The 19,266-nt window shown below is 41.2% G+C and overlaps 2 protein-coding genes across 2 annotated transcripts in view; one reads left to right on the top strand and one right to left on the bottom strand.

Annotated features, from left to right (window-relative positions):
* The first annotated feature begins 6,237 nt into the window (after positions 1-6,237).
* Positions 6,238-18,424, top strand: CCDC24 (coiled-coil domain containing 24). Its single transcript, XM_032217880.1, has 8 exons — positions 6,238-6,405; positions 11,512-11,678; positions 12,945-13,052; positions 13,707-13,796; positions 14,842-14,896; positions 15,670-15,739; positions 15,918-16,041; positions 16,290-18,424. Exons 1-8 carry the CDS (start codon positions 6,250-6,252, stop codon positions 16,690-16,692), a joined length of 1,173 nt encoding a protein of 390 aa, XP_032073771.1. The 5' UTR covers positions 6,238-6,249; the 3' UTR covers positions 16,693-18,424.
* SLC6A9 (solute carrier family 6 member 9) overlaps positions 17,056-19,266 on the bottom strand; it is a 59,867-nt gene continuing 57,656 nt past the window's right edge. Inside the window, exon 14 of the mRNA XM_032218778.1 lies at positions 17,056-19,219. Within this exon, the coding sequence (XP_032074669.1) occupies positions 19,004-19,219 (216 nt within the window). The 3' untranslated portion in view covers positions 17,056-19,003. The remainder of the gene's footprint in view (positions 19,220-19,266) is intronic.

The raw sequence follows: 19,266 nt of genomic DNA, 5'->3' as shown, positions 1-19,266 counted from the left end.
TTATTACAAGTGAAGCAAATAGTTGAAGAAGCATGCACTGGCTGATTATTTAAAAGAAAGTCAAGAACATCTATTAATTGAAGTAAAGAACAAAAATCTACTGAAGGCCCAACAGACGAAACAAGAATACAGAAAACGTGATAAAATCAAGAATGGAGAGTTGGCAGAACAAAGCACTGCATGGCCAATTTCTGGAAAAAATAAAAGATAAAGTGGACAGTGAACAAACTTGGTTATGATTAACAACAGGTACATTAAAGAAAGAAACAGAGTCACTAATCCTGGCTGCGCAAGAACAAGCTATCCGCACAAATGCCATTAAGGCTAAAATAGAAAAATCCTCTGATGCCAAATGCAGACTTTGCAAAGAAGCTGATGAAACTGTTGATCACATACTCAGCTGCTGTAAAAAAATCACGCAGTCTGATTATAAATTGCGGCACAATTCAGTAGCACAAATGATCCATTGGAATTTGTGCAAAAATTATAATATTAAAACAGCAACAAACTGGTGGGAACATCAGCCTGAAAAAGTCACCGAAAATCAGATGGTCAAGATCTTGTGGGATTTTCACATACAAACAGACAAAATACTGGCGCATAATACACCAGACATCACATTGGTTGAGAAAAATAAGGTCACAATCATAGACATCGCAATACCAGGTGATAGCAGGGTCGCTGAGAAGGAACATGAAAAAATCACAAAATACCAGGACTTAAAAATTGAAATTCAACGACGATGGCACAAACCAGCAGTGGTAATTCCAGTGGTAATTGGCACACTGGGTGCTATTCCAAAAGCACTGGAATTACATTTAAAACAGTTAAAAATTGACAAAATCACCACCAGTCAAATGCAAAAAGCCGCACTGCTTGGATCTGCACGCATATTACGAAAATACGTTACAACGTCCTAGGCCCCTGGGTGGGGCCTGACTAGTAACCAATGCCAAATCCAGCGAAACAACTGGCCGCTGTAATACAATTGTATAATAATAATAATAACAACAGCAACAACAACAACAACAACAATAATGCACAAGAACAAGCTATCCGCACAAATGCCATTAAGGCCAAAACCGAAAAATCCTCTGATGATGCCCAACTAATTAAATGCAACGAAAATGAAGCCTACAAATACTTAGGCATTCTGCAGTTGGATAATATCAAGCATGGAGAAGTAAAAACTATTGTCAGGCGAGAGTACACCAACAGATTTAGGAAAATTTTGAAATCTAAATTGAATGGTGGAAATACAATCAAGGCCATAAATACCTGGGCAATACCAGTTATAAGATACACAGCTGGTATAGTTAACTGGACACAAGCTGATTTGGACCTTTTGGACCGAAAAACCAGGAAACTAATGACAATGCACTACAGTTTACATCCACGTGGTGATACTGATAGATTGTACCTGCTCCGAAAATCAGGTGGCAGAGGATTATTACAAGTGAAGCAAATAGTTGAAGAAGCATGCACTGGCTGATTATTTAAAAGAAAGTCAAGAACATCTATTAATTGAAGTAAAGAACAAAAATCTACTGAAGGCCCAACAGACGAAACAAGAATACAGAAAACGTGATAAAATCAAGAATGGAGAGTTGGCAGAACAAGCACTGCATGGCCAATTTCTGGAAAAAATAAAAGATAAAGTGGACAGTGAACAAACTTGGTTATGGTTAACAACAGGTACATTCAAGAAAGAAACAGAGTCACTAATCCTGGCTGCGCAAGAACAAGCTATCCGCACAAATGCCATTAAGGCTAAAATAGAAAAATCCTCTGATGCCAAATGCAGACTTTGCAAAGAAGCTGATGAAACTGTTGATCACATACTCAGCTGCTGTAAAAAAATAACGCAGTCTGATTATAAATTGCGGCACAATTCAGTAGCACAAATGATCCATTGGAATTTGTGCAAAAATTATAATATTAAAACAGCAACAAACTGGTGGGAACATCAGCCTGAAAAAGTCACCGAAAATCAGATGGTCAAGATCTTGTGGGATTTTCACATACAAACAGACAAAATACTGGCGCATAATACACCAGACATCACATTGGTTGAGAAAAATAAGGTCACAATCATAGACATCGCAATACCAGGTGATAGCAGGGTCGCTGAGAAGGAACATGAAAAAATCACAAAATACCAGGACTTAAAAATTGAAATTCAACGACGATGGCACAAACCAGCAGTGGTAATTCCAGTGGTAATTGGCACACTGGGTGCTATTCCAAAAGCACTGGAATTACATTTAAAACAGTTAAAAATTGACAAAATCACCACCAGTCAAATGCAAAAAGCCGCACTGCTTGGATCTGCACGCATATTACGAAAATACGTTACAACGTCCTAGGCCCCTGGGTGGGGCCTGACTAGTAACCAATGCCAAATCCAGCGAAACAACTGGCCGCTGTAATACAATTGTATAATAATAATAATAATAATAACAACAGCAACAACAACAACAACAACAATAATGCACAAGAACAAGCTATCCGCACAAATGCCATTAAGGCCAAAACCGAAAAATCCTCTGATGATGCCCAACTAATTAAATGCAACGAAAATGAAGCCTACAAATACTTAGGCATTCTGCAGTTGGATAATATCAAGCATGGAGAAGTAAAAACTATTGTCAGGCGAGAGTACACCAACAGATTTAGGAAAATTTTGAAATCTAAATTGAATGGTGGAAATACAATCAAGGCCATAAATACCTGGGCAATACCAGTTATAAGATACACAGCTGGTATAGTTAACTGGACACAAGCTGATTTGGACCTTTTGGACCGAAAAACCAGGAAACTAATGACAATGCACTACAGTTTACATCCACGTGGTGATACTGATAGATTGTACCTGCTCCGAAAATCAGGTGGCAGAGGATTATTACAAGTGAAGCAAATAGTTGAAGAAGCATGCACTGGCTGATTATTTAAAAGAAAGTCAAGAACATCTATTAATTGAAGTAAAGAACAAAAATCTACTGAAGGCCCAACAGACGAAACAAGAATACAGAAAACGTGATAAAATCAAGAATGGAGAGTTGGCAGAACAAAGCACTGCATGGCCAATTTCTGGAAAAAATAAAAGATAAAGTGGACAGTGAACAAACTTGGTTATGGTTAACAACAGGTACATTCAAGAAAGAAACAGAGTCACTAATCCTGGCTGCGCAAGAACAAGCTATCCGCACAAATGCCATTAAGGCTAAAATAGAAAAATCCTCTGATGCCAAATGCAGACTTTGCAAAGAAGCTGATGAAACTGTTGATCACATACTCAGCTGCTGTAAAAAAATAACGCAGTCTGATTATAAATTGCGGCACAATTCAGTAGCACAAATGATCCATTGGAATTTGTGCAAAAATTATAATATTAAAACAGCAACAAACTGGTGGGAACATCAGCCTGAAAAAGTCACCGAAAATCAGATGGTCAAGATCTTGTGGGATTTTCACATACAAACAGACAAAATACTGGCGCATAATACACCAGACATCACATTGGTTGAGAAAAATAAGGTCACAATCATAGACATCGCAATACCAGGTGATAGCAGGGTCGCTGAGAAGGAACATGAAAAAATCACAAAATACCAGGACTTAAAAATTGAAATTCAACGACTATGGCACAAACCAGCAGTGGTAATTCCAGTGGTAATTGGCACACTGGGTGCTATTCCAAAAGCACTGGAATTACATTTAAAACAGTTAAAAATTGACAAAATCACCACCAGTCAAATGCAAAAAGCCGCACTGCTTGGATCTGCACGCATATTACGAAAATACGTTACAACGTCCTAGGCCCCTGGGTGGGGCCTGACTAGTAACCAATGCCAAATCCAGCGAAACAACTGGCCGCTGTAATACAATTGTATAATAATAATAATAATAATAACAACAGCAACAACAACAACAACAACAATAATGCACAAGAACAAGCTATCCGCACAAATGCCATTAAGGCCAAAACCGAAAAATCCTCTGATGATGCCCAACTAATTAAATGCAACGAAAATGAAGCCTACAAATACTTAGGCATTCTGCAGTTGGATAATATCAAGCATGGAGAAGTAAAAACTATTGTCAGGCGAGAGTACACCAACAGATTTAGGAAAATTTTGAAATCTAAATTGAATGGTGGAAATACAATCAAGGCCATAAATACCTGGGCAATACCAGTTATAAGATACACAGCTGGTATAGTTAACTGGACACAAGCTGATTTGGACCTTTTGGACCGAAAAACCAGGAAACTAATGACAATGCACTACAGTTTACGTCCACGTGGTGATACTGATAGACTGTACCTGCTCCGAAAATCAGGTGGCAGAGGATTATTACAAGTGAAGCAAACAGTTGAAGAAAAACATGCACTGGCTGATTATTTAAAAGAAAGTCAAGAACATCTATTAATCAAAGTAAAGAACAAAAATCTACTGAAGGCCCAACACACGAAACAAGAATACAGAAAAGATGTGATAAAATCAAGAATGGAGAGTTGGCAGAACAAAGCACTGCATGGCCAATTTCTGGAAAAAATAAAAGATAAAGTGGACAGTGAACAAACTTGGTTATGGTTAACAACAGGTACATTCAAGAAAGAAACAGAGTCACTAATCCTGGCTGCGCAAGAACAAGCTATCCGCACAAATGCCATTAAGGCTAAAATAGAAAAATCCTCTGATGATGCCAAATGCAGACTTTGCAAAGAAGTTGATGAAACTGTTGATCACATACTCAGCTGCTGTAAAAAAATCACGCAGAGTGATTATAAATTGCGGCACAATTCAGTAGCACAAATGATCCATTGGAATTTGTGCAAAAATTATATTAAAACGGCAACAAACTGGTGGGAACATCAGCCTGAAAAAGTCACCGAAAATCAGATGGTCAAGATCTTGTGGGATTTTCGCATACAAACAGACAAAATACTGGAGCATAATACACCAGACATCACACTGGTTGAGAAAAACAAGGTGACAATCATAGACATCGCAATACTAGGTGATAGCAGGGTCGCCGAGAAGGAACATGAAAAAATCGCAAAATACCAGGACTTAAAAATTGAAATTCAACGACTATGGCACAAACCAGCAGTGGTAATTCCAGTAGTAATTGGCACACTGGGTGCTATTCCAAAAGCACTGGAATTACATTTAAAACAGTTAAAAATTGACAAAATCACCATCAGTCAAATGCAAATGCACTGCTTGGATCTGTACACATATTACGAAAATACGTTACAACGTCCTAGGCCCCTGGGTGAGGCCCGACTTGTAACCAATGCCAAATCCAGCGAAACAACTGGCTGCTGTGATACAATTGTATAATAATAATAATCTTCAAGATCAACTTCAATTTGCAAATCCCGGTACTTTGTGATTTTTTCTTGCTGTTTATCTTCAATTTGTGCATCTCCAGGTATTGCAATGTCAATGAAGAAAAAAGTATGGTTCATTGACATTGCAATACCTGGAGATGCACGAATTGAAGATAAACAGCAAGAAAAAATCGCAAAGTAACGGGACTTGCAAATTGAAGTTGAGCGACTGTGGAAAAGAACTCGTGTGTTGTCCCGATTGTAATTGGACTCCTTGGAGCAATACGTAAAGGGCTTCCTCGCTATTTGGAAATTTTAAATTTATCAGACTTGAACATTCTGATAGAGCCAAGGTGGCGCAGTGGTTAAATGCAGCACTGCAGGCTACTGCTAGATCAGCAGGTCAGCGGTTCAAATCTCACCGGCTCAGGGTTGACTCAGCCTTCCATCCTTCCGAGGTGGGTAAAATGAGGACCCAGATTGTTGGGGGCAATATGCTGACTCTCTGTAAACCGCTTAGAGAGGCCTGAAAGGCCTATGAAGCGGTATATAAGTCTACTGCTATTGCTATTGCTATTGCTATTACTGCTATTATTCTACAAAAAACCATCCTACTTGGAACAGCTTATATCCTCCGACGTTACCTTAACAGTTCCTAGGTTCTTGGGTAGGACTCGAGCTGTTGAGCTACCAACCAGCCCCAAAGGTTGTGAATCTCACCAAAGATTAACCACATAATAATAATAAAATAGTATTTATTAATGCTGCTTGTGAAGAAATGGAGATAAATTGCCAGGTGTCCTTGCATTGGGTGCCTGTCACCTGCTATTTATTCCATATATCTCCTTCTTTCCTCTAATGCATTAGACCTGGGAATTTCTATTGTTATCTTGGAATTGGACTCTGCCCCCATGTTCCCCTTGTCCAGTTTCTCCTGGGAGCCCTTGAAGCCAGTGCCATCGCTCTGGAGGATGATAGAAGAGCAGCTAGCACCCAGCGAGAGACTGGAAGTGAAGACTATTTTGGGAATTGATCTCGTGGACCACAGCTTGGAGCTTCATGATGAGGTTTGGAAGGGGAACTTCAGGCCAACTGTATGACCTAAAAGTGTGGTTTATGAAATAGAATGTATAGAGGGGCTTCAAAAAAACACCACCTAATTTTGAATGGGTGTGGGTGGCGTCTACCACATGTATTGTCACAATAGCGTCCCTTGTGTTTTTGACAAAGAGCTTAATTGTACAAAAACTTCATTGGTATTGTGTATCTGGAGCTGCTTTAATATGATGTGCTTTTTAACATGGGAACTGTAATCCGAATACTTTTGGAAGATTAGGTTGGGGAAAGGTGCTGAAGGTACACACAAGCCAGTTTGGTCTAGTAATTAAGCCCTCAGGCTAGAAAGCAGGAGACCACAAGTTTCCTGCCTTAGGCATGAAAGCAGCCTGGGAGACTTTAGAGTAGTCACTCGCTCTCAACCCAAATCACCTCAAAGGGGTTGTTGTGGAGAAAATATTAGGAGAAAGGTCTGTTAGATATATTCACCACCTTGAGTTTTCTGTAAACATCTCAGAGGTGAAATACAAATTTAAAAAAATAAAGAGATGAGACTAGACATTTCATTTGTCATTTAGTGTATGCCACATGGAACAAAGAACTCTTCAATCAGAGCCATCTGCATGCTATTTAGTAATGTGAACTGATTAACGCTGATATGTTTGGCTAAAGTATCTACAATGTTTTGCCAGTATTATATTTTATACTTATGGTTCCCAACACTTCATTTCAGCAGTCTGTGCAAAATTACTGTAGATCAGGGGTGTCGAATTCAATTTCCTTGAGGACCTCATCAGGGTTGTGTTTGATCTTGGTGGGCCGGGGTAAGCATGGACAACATGACATCACTCATGCCCGGGGGGGGGGGGGGCACCTGTAGTGGCCTGAGCGCTCTTCTACAAAAACAAGCTCCTGGGACCCATTTTTGGTCTTGATGGTCTCCTGTGTGCTCCCCCCCCCCCCGAGGGAGATTGTTGTGGCCAAAAATGGAGTCTGGGACAGCCTTGTGCGGCCCTCCCAAGCTCCGTTTTTGCTGACAGAGCCACTACCGGCCAGTCCTTTGCTGTTTCCAGGTTGGCCCCACGAGCCAGATCTAAGCACCCCATCAGCTGGATCCGGCCTGGGCACCTTGATTTTGACACCTCTGCTGTAGACTGTTGAGTTCTGGAGAAACCATCTCTCTCTTCACTGCTTTTGAAATACAAACAGTCATTTTGGGGGAAAATTCAGAGTTATAATCTGAGAACTGCCCAAATAGGAGGATTATGACTTCAATTATTTCTCCCTCCAATGATCAAATGTTGGTCTCAAGCAATAGCATTCAAGCAATAAAACAATATTCATTATTTTATTGTTCAAGTGTTGTTGCTCTTGTTTGTTTTTGCTTTTTTGGCCAGTTCAATCTGGATGTCCCAACTACTTTCAAAGTCTAGTTTAGATCCTGTAAGGGAAATTTATCTGCTCCGGGAAACCCAAATTGTAAGTGAATTGATGAATTGCCTTCTCTCTCATTTGCAAGTTTCCCTTTTGACCCATGTCAGATGGCTTCTAACACTTGGCTAGAGTCCCTAATCCTATTTCAAGCTCTTTGTTCTATTCCAGTCATTCACACCCTTTATTCAGCCTGGGGCAAAGAACAATAAACATTCCAAAATTCTTTCTCATGCTAATGGATTTACTTCTCTCTGCATGGATTAGTTAAAATATACTTTGCATGTAAAAATAAAGAAAATAGAATAACATGGGATGGATGGACAAAATCAAGATACTACTGGAATATTTGTGGAATTGCTGTGGATTGTCCCCAGAGACTGGTTTATCCCGATAGCCATCAGGCACCTAATTCCCTGCCTACCAAGATAACTGGTATGCTTTTCCATCTATATCTTCCTGGGGTCCATGACTCCAAAGCATCGTAATTTCTATTGTAATAGTCTCTTTTGAGGTTTCTTACCTACTTTTCTATTTCCTTTTAATTTCAAGCTGTCATGTGGCAGAAGGGATACCTAATTTCACTGCTCTGCTCTTGTCCCCAGTCAGGACAGCTGGGAAGTGGTTCAGTAAAATAATTGTACTTTTGTTGATATGTAGGGCCAGTGGCGGTGGCTCAGTGGCTAAGATGCTGAGCTTGTCGATCAAAAAGGTTGGCAGTTTGGCGGTTTGAATTCCTAGCTCCGCGTAAAAGAGTGAGCTCCTGTTACTTGGCCCAGCTTCTAGCAGTTCAAAAGCATGTGAAAATGCAAGTAGAAAAATAGGAACTATGTTTGGTGGGAAGATAACAGCATTCCGTTCAGAACGACCAGCATATATGTGCAAGGGGAACCTTCACCTTTAGGGCCAGGAAGGGAGTGCTGGAATTTGTCCTCCAATAATGCCTTACATTATGTCTTTTGTAGGCTGGGGATATTTTGTCTGCAGAGTTCAATATATTCCCTCCCTTTCTCACAGGGGAAGCAATAGTGTGAAGGGATATGGATTCAGCTTTGCAGCTTTTATGGAATATCAGTGTTACAAAGATGATAGCAATGCAGTCTTATCTTGCATTGGGTGGCAATACAGATAGTCCTCGACTTATGACCACAAGTGAGCCTAAAATGTTTGTTGCTAAGTGAGACAATTAAGTGAATTTGCCCCATTTTATGACCTTCCTTGCCACAATTGTTGAGAGAATCACGCAGTTGTTAAATTAGTAACACAGTTGTTAACCATTTCCCATTGACTTTGCTTGTCAGAAGGTCGCAAAAGGTAATTCCCATGACCCTGGGACACTGCAACCATCATGAATATGAACCAGTTGCCAAGCATCTGCATTTTGCCAATCTGACTGGGGGGATGCTGCAGCAGTTGGTCGTAAGTCATTTCAGTGCCATTGCAACGGTTTTTAAATGAACTGTTGTAAGTCGAGGACTACCTGTATTCTGCGCTAGTCTGAGTGTGGAGAGTAGGTATTTTAATGTGAGTGTGTGTGTGTGGGGGGGTGTTATTATTGATAATAAACTTGTAGAAGAATCTTGTCCACCTTTTGTTAAAGGGTTGTGGCATAATAGCTCCTTCCTTGATTCTAAAATGCTTTTCAGAGCAGCTTCCCTCAACTTTCTGTCCACAAATGAGTTGGCACTACAATTGCAGACTGACTGGGAATTTTTAGAGTTACGCAGGAGGATGGAGGTTAGAAAGTGTTGTTCTATAATTTCACAGCCTATGCCAAGTCCCTAGATAAATTAAAATGTTACTAAAATATATGAGCCGCCGTGGTGGCGGAGTGGTTAAAGTGCAGTATTGTAAGTGCCCACTGCCAAGAGTTCGATGGTGACTGGCTTAAGGTTGACTCAGCCTTCCATCCGTCCATAAAATGAGGACCCAGATTTTTGGGGGCAATATGGTGACTGTAAACTGCTTAGAGAAGGCTGTAAAGCACTGTGAAACGGTATAGAGGTCTAAATGCTATTACTATAACGGGCTATATACAGAAGCAGGTTGCTTCAGCATCCCAATCTTGAGTTTTATGACATGGATTAATTTAATGGAGAGCGTTATTAATCACAACATAATATAATGTTGTATACATTATTATCATTCATGAGTCTTGTAGTTACATATGCTTTTGTTCTCTCACGTTTTTACTTTTTAAAACCTTTTTCTTTAAATTAAATTCTTCTTCCTATGCTGCTGCTGTCTTAAGGGATATTTTTATTCCTTGGTATATGTTTTCAATCCACAGGTCTCTGTTATATGAGCAGGATGTTTTTCTTTTTTGAATTTCAGAAGATTCATAGAAAATGAATTGTTTCTGTGTCTGTGTTTTGAAATCGATACATGTAAAAGAAGTAGAGTATTGGGGGCATATGAGAGAGGCTTTGGAAACGAAGGCTGAAAAGATATAGGAAATAACCAAGTGAGATGATAAGTAGCACAGATGAGATGAGGAAGCAAATAAAAGGGAAGGACCAAAAAGATAAAATATCTATTGCAATCTTCCCCTTTGTGATATCTCCTAAGATAGAAACAGTTATTATTTTGAGACAAACGACAAATACCATGAGCTATGGTCAAACGTAGCTGGATGTACAAGTTTAGAGAAGAATGGTACAAAGTGATAGCACACCAAGGAAACTTGCTGGAAAATTTTGAGTCAGTTTTGTTTGATAATTAAGATATTGAGCTGGTCCTAGGATTTAAATCCAACATCAGCCACAAAAGTTCCTAGGTGACTTTGAACCAATCACTGCATTTTAGTCCATCCAACCTCACTGGATTGTAGTGGGGAAATATAGGAGGAGAGAGAGGACTGCTGTGAGGTCATGAAGAAAAAGTAAAATATCACATAAATGATTGATTTTGACATTTGGGATATTTGCATCAGATATTTCCAGAACCTCCACAACCATTTTAACCAATCTTGCAGCCTACCTAATATGTAGGTTTGTACCATGGTATTGAAGACTATTAAGTTATGAATCTGACCCCCAACCCAGATTTGATCTTGCAACATTATCCTGGGACGCCTATATTTGCCTTCATTTGTGAAGATTATCCAGGCTTCTTTATGACTTAGTCTTTCAAAGAAAAGGGAGAGTTTCTGCATGATGTTATTATCTTGCTCAATTTAGCTTATGAATCTTTGAACAAAGAAGCATCTGGAATGTAGCAGGAATGCTACAATTGTAGTCAGTGGTGGGATTCAAAAGTTTTTACTATCAGTTCTGTGGGCGTGGCCTGGTGAGCATGGCCTGGCTTGGTGGGCATGGCAGGGGAAGAATACTCTAAAATCTCCATTCCCTGCCCACTCCAGGGGAATGTTACTGCAAAGTCCCCATTTCCTCCCGATCAGCTGGGACTCGGGAGGCAGAGAATAAATGGGGGTGGAGCCAGTCAGAGGTGGTATTTACCGGTTCTCCAAACTATTTCCGCTATCAGTTCTCTAGAACTGGTCAGAACCTGCTGAATACCACCTCTGACTGTAGTCTTCATATGTGTAACTATTTCTCATTATTTGGGTATGTGATGGAAGGGCATGGAAAAATTAACCAGTGACCTTCTTGGGATTTGTATCATGCAACTCTAAATATTTTGGGGTATATCCGATGCACACAGTTAAGCCTCCTCCCTCTTTACAGGTAAAGACTCTCTTAGAATTCTATCAAGAATTGCAATTGGACCATTTTGAGCAAAGACCTGATAACTGCATCTTACTGGCTGCTCCTCCCCACCTGAAAGAACTAGTAAGAGAGGAGATTCGCCTACTCCTGGTTGGCTTGCAGCAAAAGGCATTGCAGGAGGGCAGGTACTGGTGAAAATGAAATGCTTCACAGTGAAGGTGTAACCTGCTTGCAAATTCTAAAATATTGCAAGCAGAACTCTAAATTAAGGTCTGTAGTCTTTGTAGAAAGAAAGATGCTGTAAATCTCTAACTCAAGAGCCTGTGGACCAAGCTATATAAAACTTCCAAATTCCTTGTGATTCAAATCCCCAGAAATCACACTGTCAAACTTTATGGGCAAGAAAGGTGTTATTTCCCACTTTTTTTGTAGTGATAATGGGGAAAAATAGAGAAAACTTTTCCCCTAGTTCTACTGGGCATTTCCTGATGCATAGAACTTAAATCTCACTTCTGTCTCCACTTCCCATTTATGCAGACATCTCACAACAGCACAACTCCAACATTCATCTCTTTTGTTTCTCTAGTGTGCATGATCCACAATCCATATACTGAGGCTGGGATTATGTCCCCTCCCTCTCCAAATTCAAAAGAGGGATTCATCTGAATGAGAACCAGAATCAACCTCAGCAAAGGGGCTATTGGCCAGATATTTGCCTCCTAACATTGTTGCTGTATAAATAATAGAAAGGGCACTGAGGACAATTAGAATGGATTAGCCAGCAAGGAAAATGTTTTTCTTCCCAATATTTCAGTTGCACACTGGAAACAAGTTTGTTTTATTACCCCTTCAGGGTTTTCTTCACTATTTAAACCTTGCTGTCTCTTGGCCCCAGCCTTGTGTAGTATGGTTAGAAGAGTTCCTCTCACATTATCTTTATTCTAACCGCTGTGCCATGATGGTGCAGTGGTTAGAAGGTAGTATTACAGGCTGACTCTGCCCACTGCCAGGAGTTCAATCCTAACATATGTCCTGAAGCTGAGCTTGTGTGCCCAACAATATGGCTCCACCTGCCACCTATGGCACACGTGCAATAGGGTTGCCATCATGGACCTAGATTGCTGGGGGCAATATGCTGATTCTGTAAACCACTTAGAGAGGGCTGTAAAGCACCATGAAGTAGAATATAAGTCTAAGTGCTATTGCTATTGACCTGATTGAGTTTAAGCCATGGTTCCTTTCATACAGTGGATAGGGGGAAAGAAGGGCCTTTTAGTTAAACTTGCTTTTTTCTTTTAGTTTAAGGATGCTCATGTAGATGATTTTCATTTCATATTCCAACAAGTTTATGGCTGCAATCGTTGAATGTAAGAGATGGGTGGCCTACTCATGACTCCATTAATGAGAAGATTGAGGCTAGGTCCTTGTCTCATGCCTGCTTCTTATTTCAGGGACCACGACTGTGCCATTGCCAAGTACAACACAAATGTGATCAACTTTGCTTTTAAGACAAATGCTGGAAGTAATCGGCCATCATCCAGGAGCAACAATCTCATCAGGTAAGACTCAAAAGTAAACTTTATTCAGCTGTCTTGTAATATTATATATCTATTGTAATATGTTAATTCATATATACATCTGTTTTCCCCTTTTAGATTCTTTGGGGTGGGGGTGGGGTAGATATATTATTTTGTACATTGTATTTTCCCTCCCATTTTCTTCCTAGTTATGTTTATATGATATGGGAGAGGAAAGGAGGAGGGAGACACAAACACATAAGTGTTCCATTAGACTTATTTTTGATAAATATAATTAAGATTTAATTAATAGTACCTAAGTATGCATCAACATATAAAGGATGTTTGCCTAGGTCTAATATTTTGACCTGCTGGTAACTGTAGTTTTTTGGCGTTTGGATATTTGTGCAAAAACTGGCCATGAATGGCCACCTTGTTCATCTACTGCTGGAACTGAAATGCATGCTGTGTTAGGGGGGTCAACCACTGCTCTGTAATCTCCATAGAGGAGAGAGTTCGGGACATTTACAGATATGCAATGAAGCTTACTAACAACTCCATCCAGATTCTGCTCCCCATTCCTGATCCAAGCTGCTTCGTGCCAGATTGTGGACTTGGAATCTTGCCTGGCTGAAGGAAAAGCTGGTCTTTCTTAAATTGTATAGTATTTGTATTAATCCCATTTCTGTTTCCTAGGTCGTTGTCCTGTAGCAGCCCAAATGATTTGGAACCGTATTCTGATAAACTGAATATCACTCAGATCGGCGAGATAGCTTCTAGACTTAGGCAAGTTTGCACACCTCCTTTCTGCTTTATATTTTTCTTCTAGGAACAGTTATTAGAAACAAGGAGTGTAAGAGGACTTGTAAGGGGGATGAACAGAATTGCCAATGGTAAATAATGGACTGGCTCATCAGAAATAGGAGTGCTTGGGGCAGCAGAACATAAAAATACATGCCAATGAACCCAACAATTTGTATTCAGAATTTTCTCCTCTGCTCCCTAAAGAATAACCTGCATCATACTTATGAAAACAAGAACAGGGAGATCTGCAAGCATCTCATTCTGATTTCCTCTGCCTGCACATGTGTGTTGTATGTTTTCTTCTATGTGAATGTAGTTTATGGATCAGTTGTGGCAGAACAGTTTTTGAGCAGCAATGCAATAGGAACTTTTAAACTGGGAAATCTTGGTGAAACAGCTCTACTACAATTACTCCTCACGGCATTGTATTAGCTGCTGCTTTGAAATCTTGGCCTGAATGTATCCAAACTTCCATTTCTTTCCCTCTTTGGAAGAGGCAGAATGTGCAAACTGTCCCATTGCATTATGGGATGCAAAAATGTGGTTTTCAGAAAAAAGGATCATGAAGCAGACACCTCACTAAACAGTTAAATAGTACCAGGAGTTCTATGAATTTGATATAGGAATGAAAGGGGTCCTAGTTGCAAGGAATCCAGCAAGAAACAGTTCACTGCTCAGGAGTTTGGGAAATTTTGAACCAGAATGCTAACAGAGGAACAGACCCTATTAAGGTCAGGAGTGCTTGTGAATTTTCTTATTGAACGTATTTGTTAGGCACCTCCCTAACCTGAATCTCACATCACCAATACACTGAATTCCTACTTAAAAAAAAAAAAAGCTGATGTCCGGTCTTCTAATTCAGTTTTGAATGGCTAGTTTCTATAATGGGAAACAAAAATTGGAGGAATCCATGGAAGTCTCACACTCAATCTCTGCCCCTGGCGATTGCTTATTTTCTCCCAAATCTGACATTCTGTCAAATCTTTATTGACATTTTTATCTAGGACTTTATGTCATTTTTATCTAGGACTTTGCTAGAGGAGGAATGCCATGCTCTGGAAAGATACATTATACTTTTACAGGTAAGGACTACATCTCAGCTTTCCCAGAACTTCTGGACACTTGTACTTTTAAAAGTCCAATTTGGATTTTGGTCATGGATCTGAGGCTGCTTTGTACACCAATGTATTTAAACTTCACTCTCAACTTGCTCTTCATTTAGAATATCTAAAGTGGTCCAGTGATCATCTCTGATTTGGGAGCTTGTCCTATGAAGTACTCACACTCCCATAGTACAGCACTTAGTTTTTTAAATGGGGAGAGGGAGTATTGTGTAATGAAGATACGTTTGACTTTTATCCCAGGTTTGTAACTAATTCATTAGCTGCCATTCCGCTCATCTTTTCTGGTCTGAAGGGGGTGATAGATGAGAGCTGAGATGCAGGGGTCAATGGCATTTTTGGTATGCAAATGCCATTGCTCTGGATGCAAAGTTGCTACAACACTACCACCTACTGTTTGTCTCTGCTTTTCTGAACCAACTTTGCTCTGTGCTCTTTGCACAGGTATTCTGGGTAACATTGTCACAATGACATAGGAATGCAGAAGGCTATTTTCCAGGGGAAAGGAAACTTAATCTCCTTGACTGAAGGGACTGGGTGTGTATTGCTCATCTAAAATAGCTTTCTGTAGTGATAGGGGCATGTAAGAAGGAGGGGGGAAGTGAATCACTTCTGTGTACAGAACTCTCAATGCATAAATTCTTTTGGGAAAGGCAGGTATTCCTATGGGGACTTACAAAGGAGTACGACTTTGACATTTCAATGTCTTTTCAAAAATGTCCTTTGATTTACAGAACCAACTAGAGGAGGTGCATCAGCATGCTACTGAGATGCAAGACAAAATGCATGAACCCACCATGGCTGGTAAGCAAAACTCTCATCTCATGTTTTTATTTAGAATTAGACTGGGGATTGGAAAAGAGGATTTTCTCCAGTAGAGACAGTATAAATAATTGGGCATAGATTATTTCTAAGCACTAGTCCCCCTGTATTGTTCTTGGGCTTATTGTTTCTCCATCTTGAAGTAATCCTCTGTCCGCAGAACTACAGGAAGAGAAACGTGTCATGGAGCGGGATTTGCAATTGAGTCTGCCCAAGTCATGTCCTAGGACACCTTCCCCGATGTCAAACCAGTTTTGGAATAGCACCCATTTGTCTCAGCTCAGGTAGTATGAAAATGCTTGCAAGCTACAATATTAAGAAGAGGTGGAAAGAGCAAAAGCCTTACAGGAGAAAGTGAGAAACTTAATTCAGCCTTGATTTATTATTACTCTATCTCCAGAATTTTGAAGTAACATTTTTTGGAATTTGTTCTGTCCACTTTAGTGGAGTTTGGAGGTCCATAAACTCTTCTGCAATGACTCGAGTTTCTGCAATTTTGTAACTTTTAATGGGAAGATGCTTAAATAAAACCTTTTGTATCATACAACTCCTTCTCTTTATTTCACAGCCATCCAAGAGGCTTAGTGAAAGGGCCAGGATTTGGACAGATCAATCCTGCTTCTAATGAGATTCCTTCACCAGATCCCAGGGATCAGATTTCTCTACTCTGCTATCAGCCATCATCCCGATGGAGCCCTTCGACAAGAACCCCTTTGGAATGGATGCATCAAAAGAGTGAGGATTCCAACCAGGCAAGGAAAGACAGTGACACTAAGCTGCCTACAACATTGGGACATCCAACTGCTTCAGGATATAGACCAGCTTCAGCATCAGCCTGGGAACCTGCTTTCCTTCCCATGCCTCCTGCAGAACCTTGTCCTCCGACTCGCTTTTGTCCCCGTATTAGATTGTTGCAATGTAAAGGACCAAGCTAAGAAAAATAGAACTTCCTCTTCCTCCTGACATCTCCCTGCTTGCTCTGGGGCAGCAGTGCCCATTGGAACCACAGGCTGCTGTCCCCTAGGCTTGAAATGGGCTTAATGTTGACTACTGCTGTATTTGCTCATTCTTAGGTTCAAATCCATGGATTCCAAAGAAAGTAACAAGGCCATGCTAAATATCCTTTCTTCTGTACAGATAAGTGTCCTGGGAGTGCAGCAGTGTCCCCCTGGGATCCTTTCTCCTCCTCCTCCCCATTAGGCAGTACAATAATTCCATTATAACGTTAAAGAAAAGAAAAGATACGGCTCCTCAAATCGCCCTCTTCCGATCCCACAAAAAGAACTGTACATCCTGAGTTCAGGAATATAAATTTCATTAAAATCTATGAGACTTTAACAATCTACAACTGGGAGAGTCACAGTATGGGAGACTTGTACAATTATTGCTGTGAACAATGAGACCTTGGCAGTGGCAGTTGCCACACTCTGCAGGAGAGGGAGGGACAGACATGAAACCATGCATTAAATAGTGCATTTTCAGTACAGAGGAGGGAAAGGGTTGGATGCTGGCGACTTAAGGTAAAAATGCCATCATGACATGAAGCCATCTTTCCTCCCTATCATCTGTGCATTATGCAGACATTTGGCACTTAAAACACTGGCCATTTCACCAACGTCACTGGCTGGGGCAGTTACCCTGTGGGTAGGGACCAGATGTGCCCTTGCTGTTGGCACTGTAGCAATTGGGCATCCCTGGGAGCTGAGGGATGCCCCTTACAAGAAGTTTGGCATTGGTGTCCTGGGTGTACCATTGCTGCCACAGGATAAAGGGCAAGGGAGTGGCTGTCAGGACCTCCTCCAAGGCTTTGCTCAGGATAAAGTGCAGGCAGCAATGCTGAAATGAAAATATGGGGCAATGAGGCAAGAAGACACAACCATTTAGTTACCCCACCCCATTTGAGCCAGTGTGAGACCTGGCTTGTGTCACGACGAGATCATCCTGCTATGAGACATTGGGGCTTCTGGCCAACTTCTTCATGACTGCAGCATGGGAATAGAGGCTTCCATCCCCATTGGGAAGTGGCGGTCCAGGGCTAACCAGGAATAGCTTTCGTGGAAGACCATGCTTTCTGACCTTTGTGCTTCCCTCAAGTTGCAAGGGCTGGTCTTGGCACATCATCTACTCTTAGCACCATGGTTGGCTCTGCTCCTTTCCCTAGGGACTGGGGCAGGGCTAGGTCCCAAGGGTCCCTTGCAAGTAGAGGGACCCTATTCAAATTCATTTGCTCCTTTGTAGGGGAAGAGAATCAACAATGGCCTCAGAGGCTCTATTCCTCAGAACTCAAGTACAAGCGTCTGCATAATTCAGTTCAATACTTTGCTCCACCACCCCTACACAATGTGGCAGCAGCTTACAGGAGTTTCCCACGAGCTTGGGACTTTCCTGGATCTGAATCAGTCACACAGCGTCTCTATTAAGTGTGTGCGTGTGTGTTTGTATACACGAGAAAAGAATTCTAGACAGACAAATAAGGCTAGATCCTCCCTACCAATTATGAGAGATTTCTGGAATTTTCTTAAGCTTTTGGAACCATCATTGGAACTTTATATCTACAGTCCTGAAAAGGCTACCCCACTTTTCATAAAATACTAGACAAGTGGGAGAGCTGGGAAGGTATAGATACTGATGGGTAGTGTGCAGTTTTCCATGCATGTGTGCAAGAGTGCTCATAAAGGCAGTAGTCTAGCTGAAGGTTGTTGAGCTCTAGACTGAACTTTGCCTAGAATATCAGCTCAAATTTGAAACCACTACTGACCCCCAGCACTCCCATTAGTTTCCTTGTGGGGACAGCCAAATAGCCCTGATCCAGGGCAGTGAGGACCGTATCGTCCCCAATAGATTCTAGATTCGCTGGACCCAGGAATAGCTGCCAGAAACCACCCTGAAGGGATTTCTAAGCTTCTAAGACATCAACCAACCTTCGTACTGGTACCTCTCAAGGAACCCCACCTAGTTAGCCAGCGCACACATCTGTCTCTGATCCTGGTCCTGGCTGTGAATTGGGGCCATGAGCATTACTTGTAAACATAAGGGTTACAAGATGGCACAGGGACACTAATGAGATGGGTGGGATGGGAACTCATAGCCCCCTCCCCCAGAATCCAGCACAGCCTGGGAGCCAGGGGTCCCCCACCCAGTGGGGGTACTTTAGTATATCTGAGCAGAGTAGGGTTTAGAGAACCAGGACAGGTGGGAATGGATTGATGCAAGGAGTGTTCTCTGCCCTGCCTCCCAGGCTAAGGTTCACATCATTGAGTCTTGGCTGTGGGTTGAGCCATTGCTTCCGATGGTGATGGCAGCCATCATGCCAGCCTCATCACTTTTGGGTTTCTCAGGGTTCAGCAGCTGCACCTCCAGCTGGGATTCTGTTGAGCTGAATGCTGTTGCGTAGCGGCCGGTCTTGTGCTCAACAAGCGCTGGGCCCCAATCCCGGCTTGGCCGAGTAGCATTTTTCAAACGCTGCAGAGATACAAAAGGCAAACAAGGAGTTGGTGGTTTCAAGACCT

Source organism: Thamnophis elegans, chromosome 5 (genome assembly GCF_009769535.1).
Source record: "Thamnophis elegans isolate rThaEle1 chromosome 5, rThaEle1.pri, whole genome shotgun sequence".
Lineage (NCBI taxonomy): Eukaryota > Metazoa > Chordata > Lepidosauria > Squamata > Colubridae > Thamnophis > Thamnophis elegans.
Note: the sequence above shows the minus strand (reverse complement) of the source record. Positions and strands in the feature narration are given on the sequence as shown.

What these genes read in the sequence shown, in the direction of transcription:
- CCDC24 (XM_032217880.1), top strand. Translation starts at nt 6,250, where the DNA reads ATGTTCCCCTTGTCCAGTTTCTCCTGGGAGCCCTTGAAGCCAGTGCCA. An exon ending in GCATGAACCCACCATGGCTG is followed by an intron (nt 15,740 to 15,917) that starts GTAAGCAAAACT and finishes CTCTGTCCGCAG; the next exon opens with AACTACAGGAAGAGAAACGT. An exon ending in ACCCATTTGTCTCAGCTCAG is followed by an intron (nt 16,042 to 16,289) that starts GTAGTATGAAAA and finishes TTAAATAAAACC; the next exon opens with TTTTGTATCATACAACTCCT.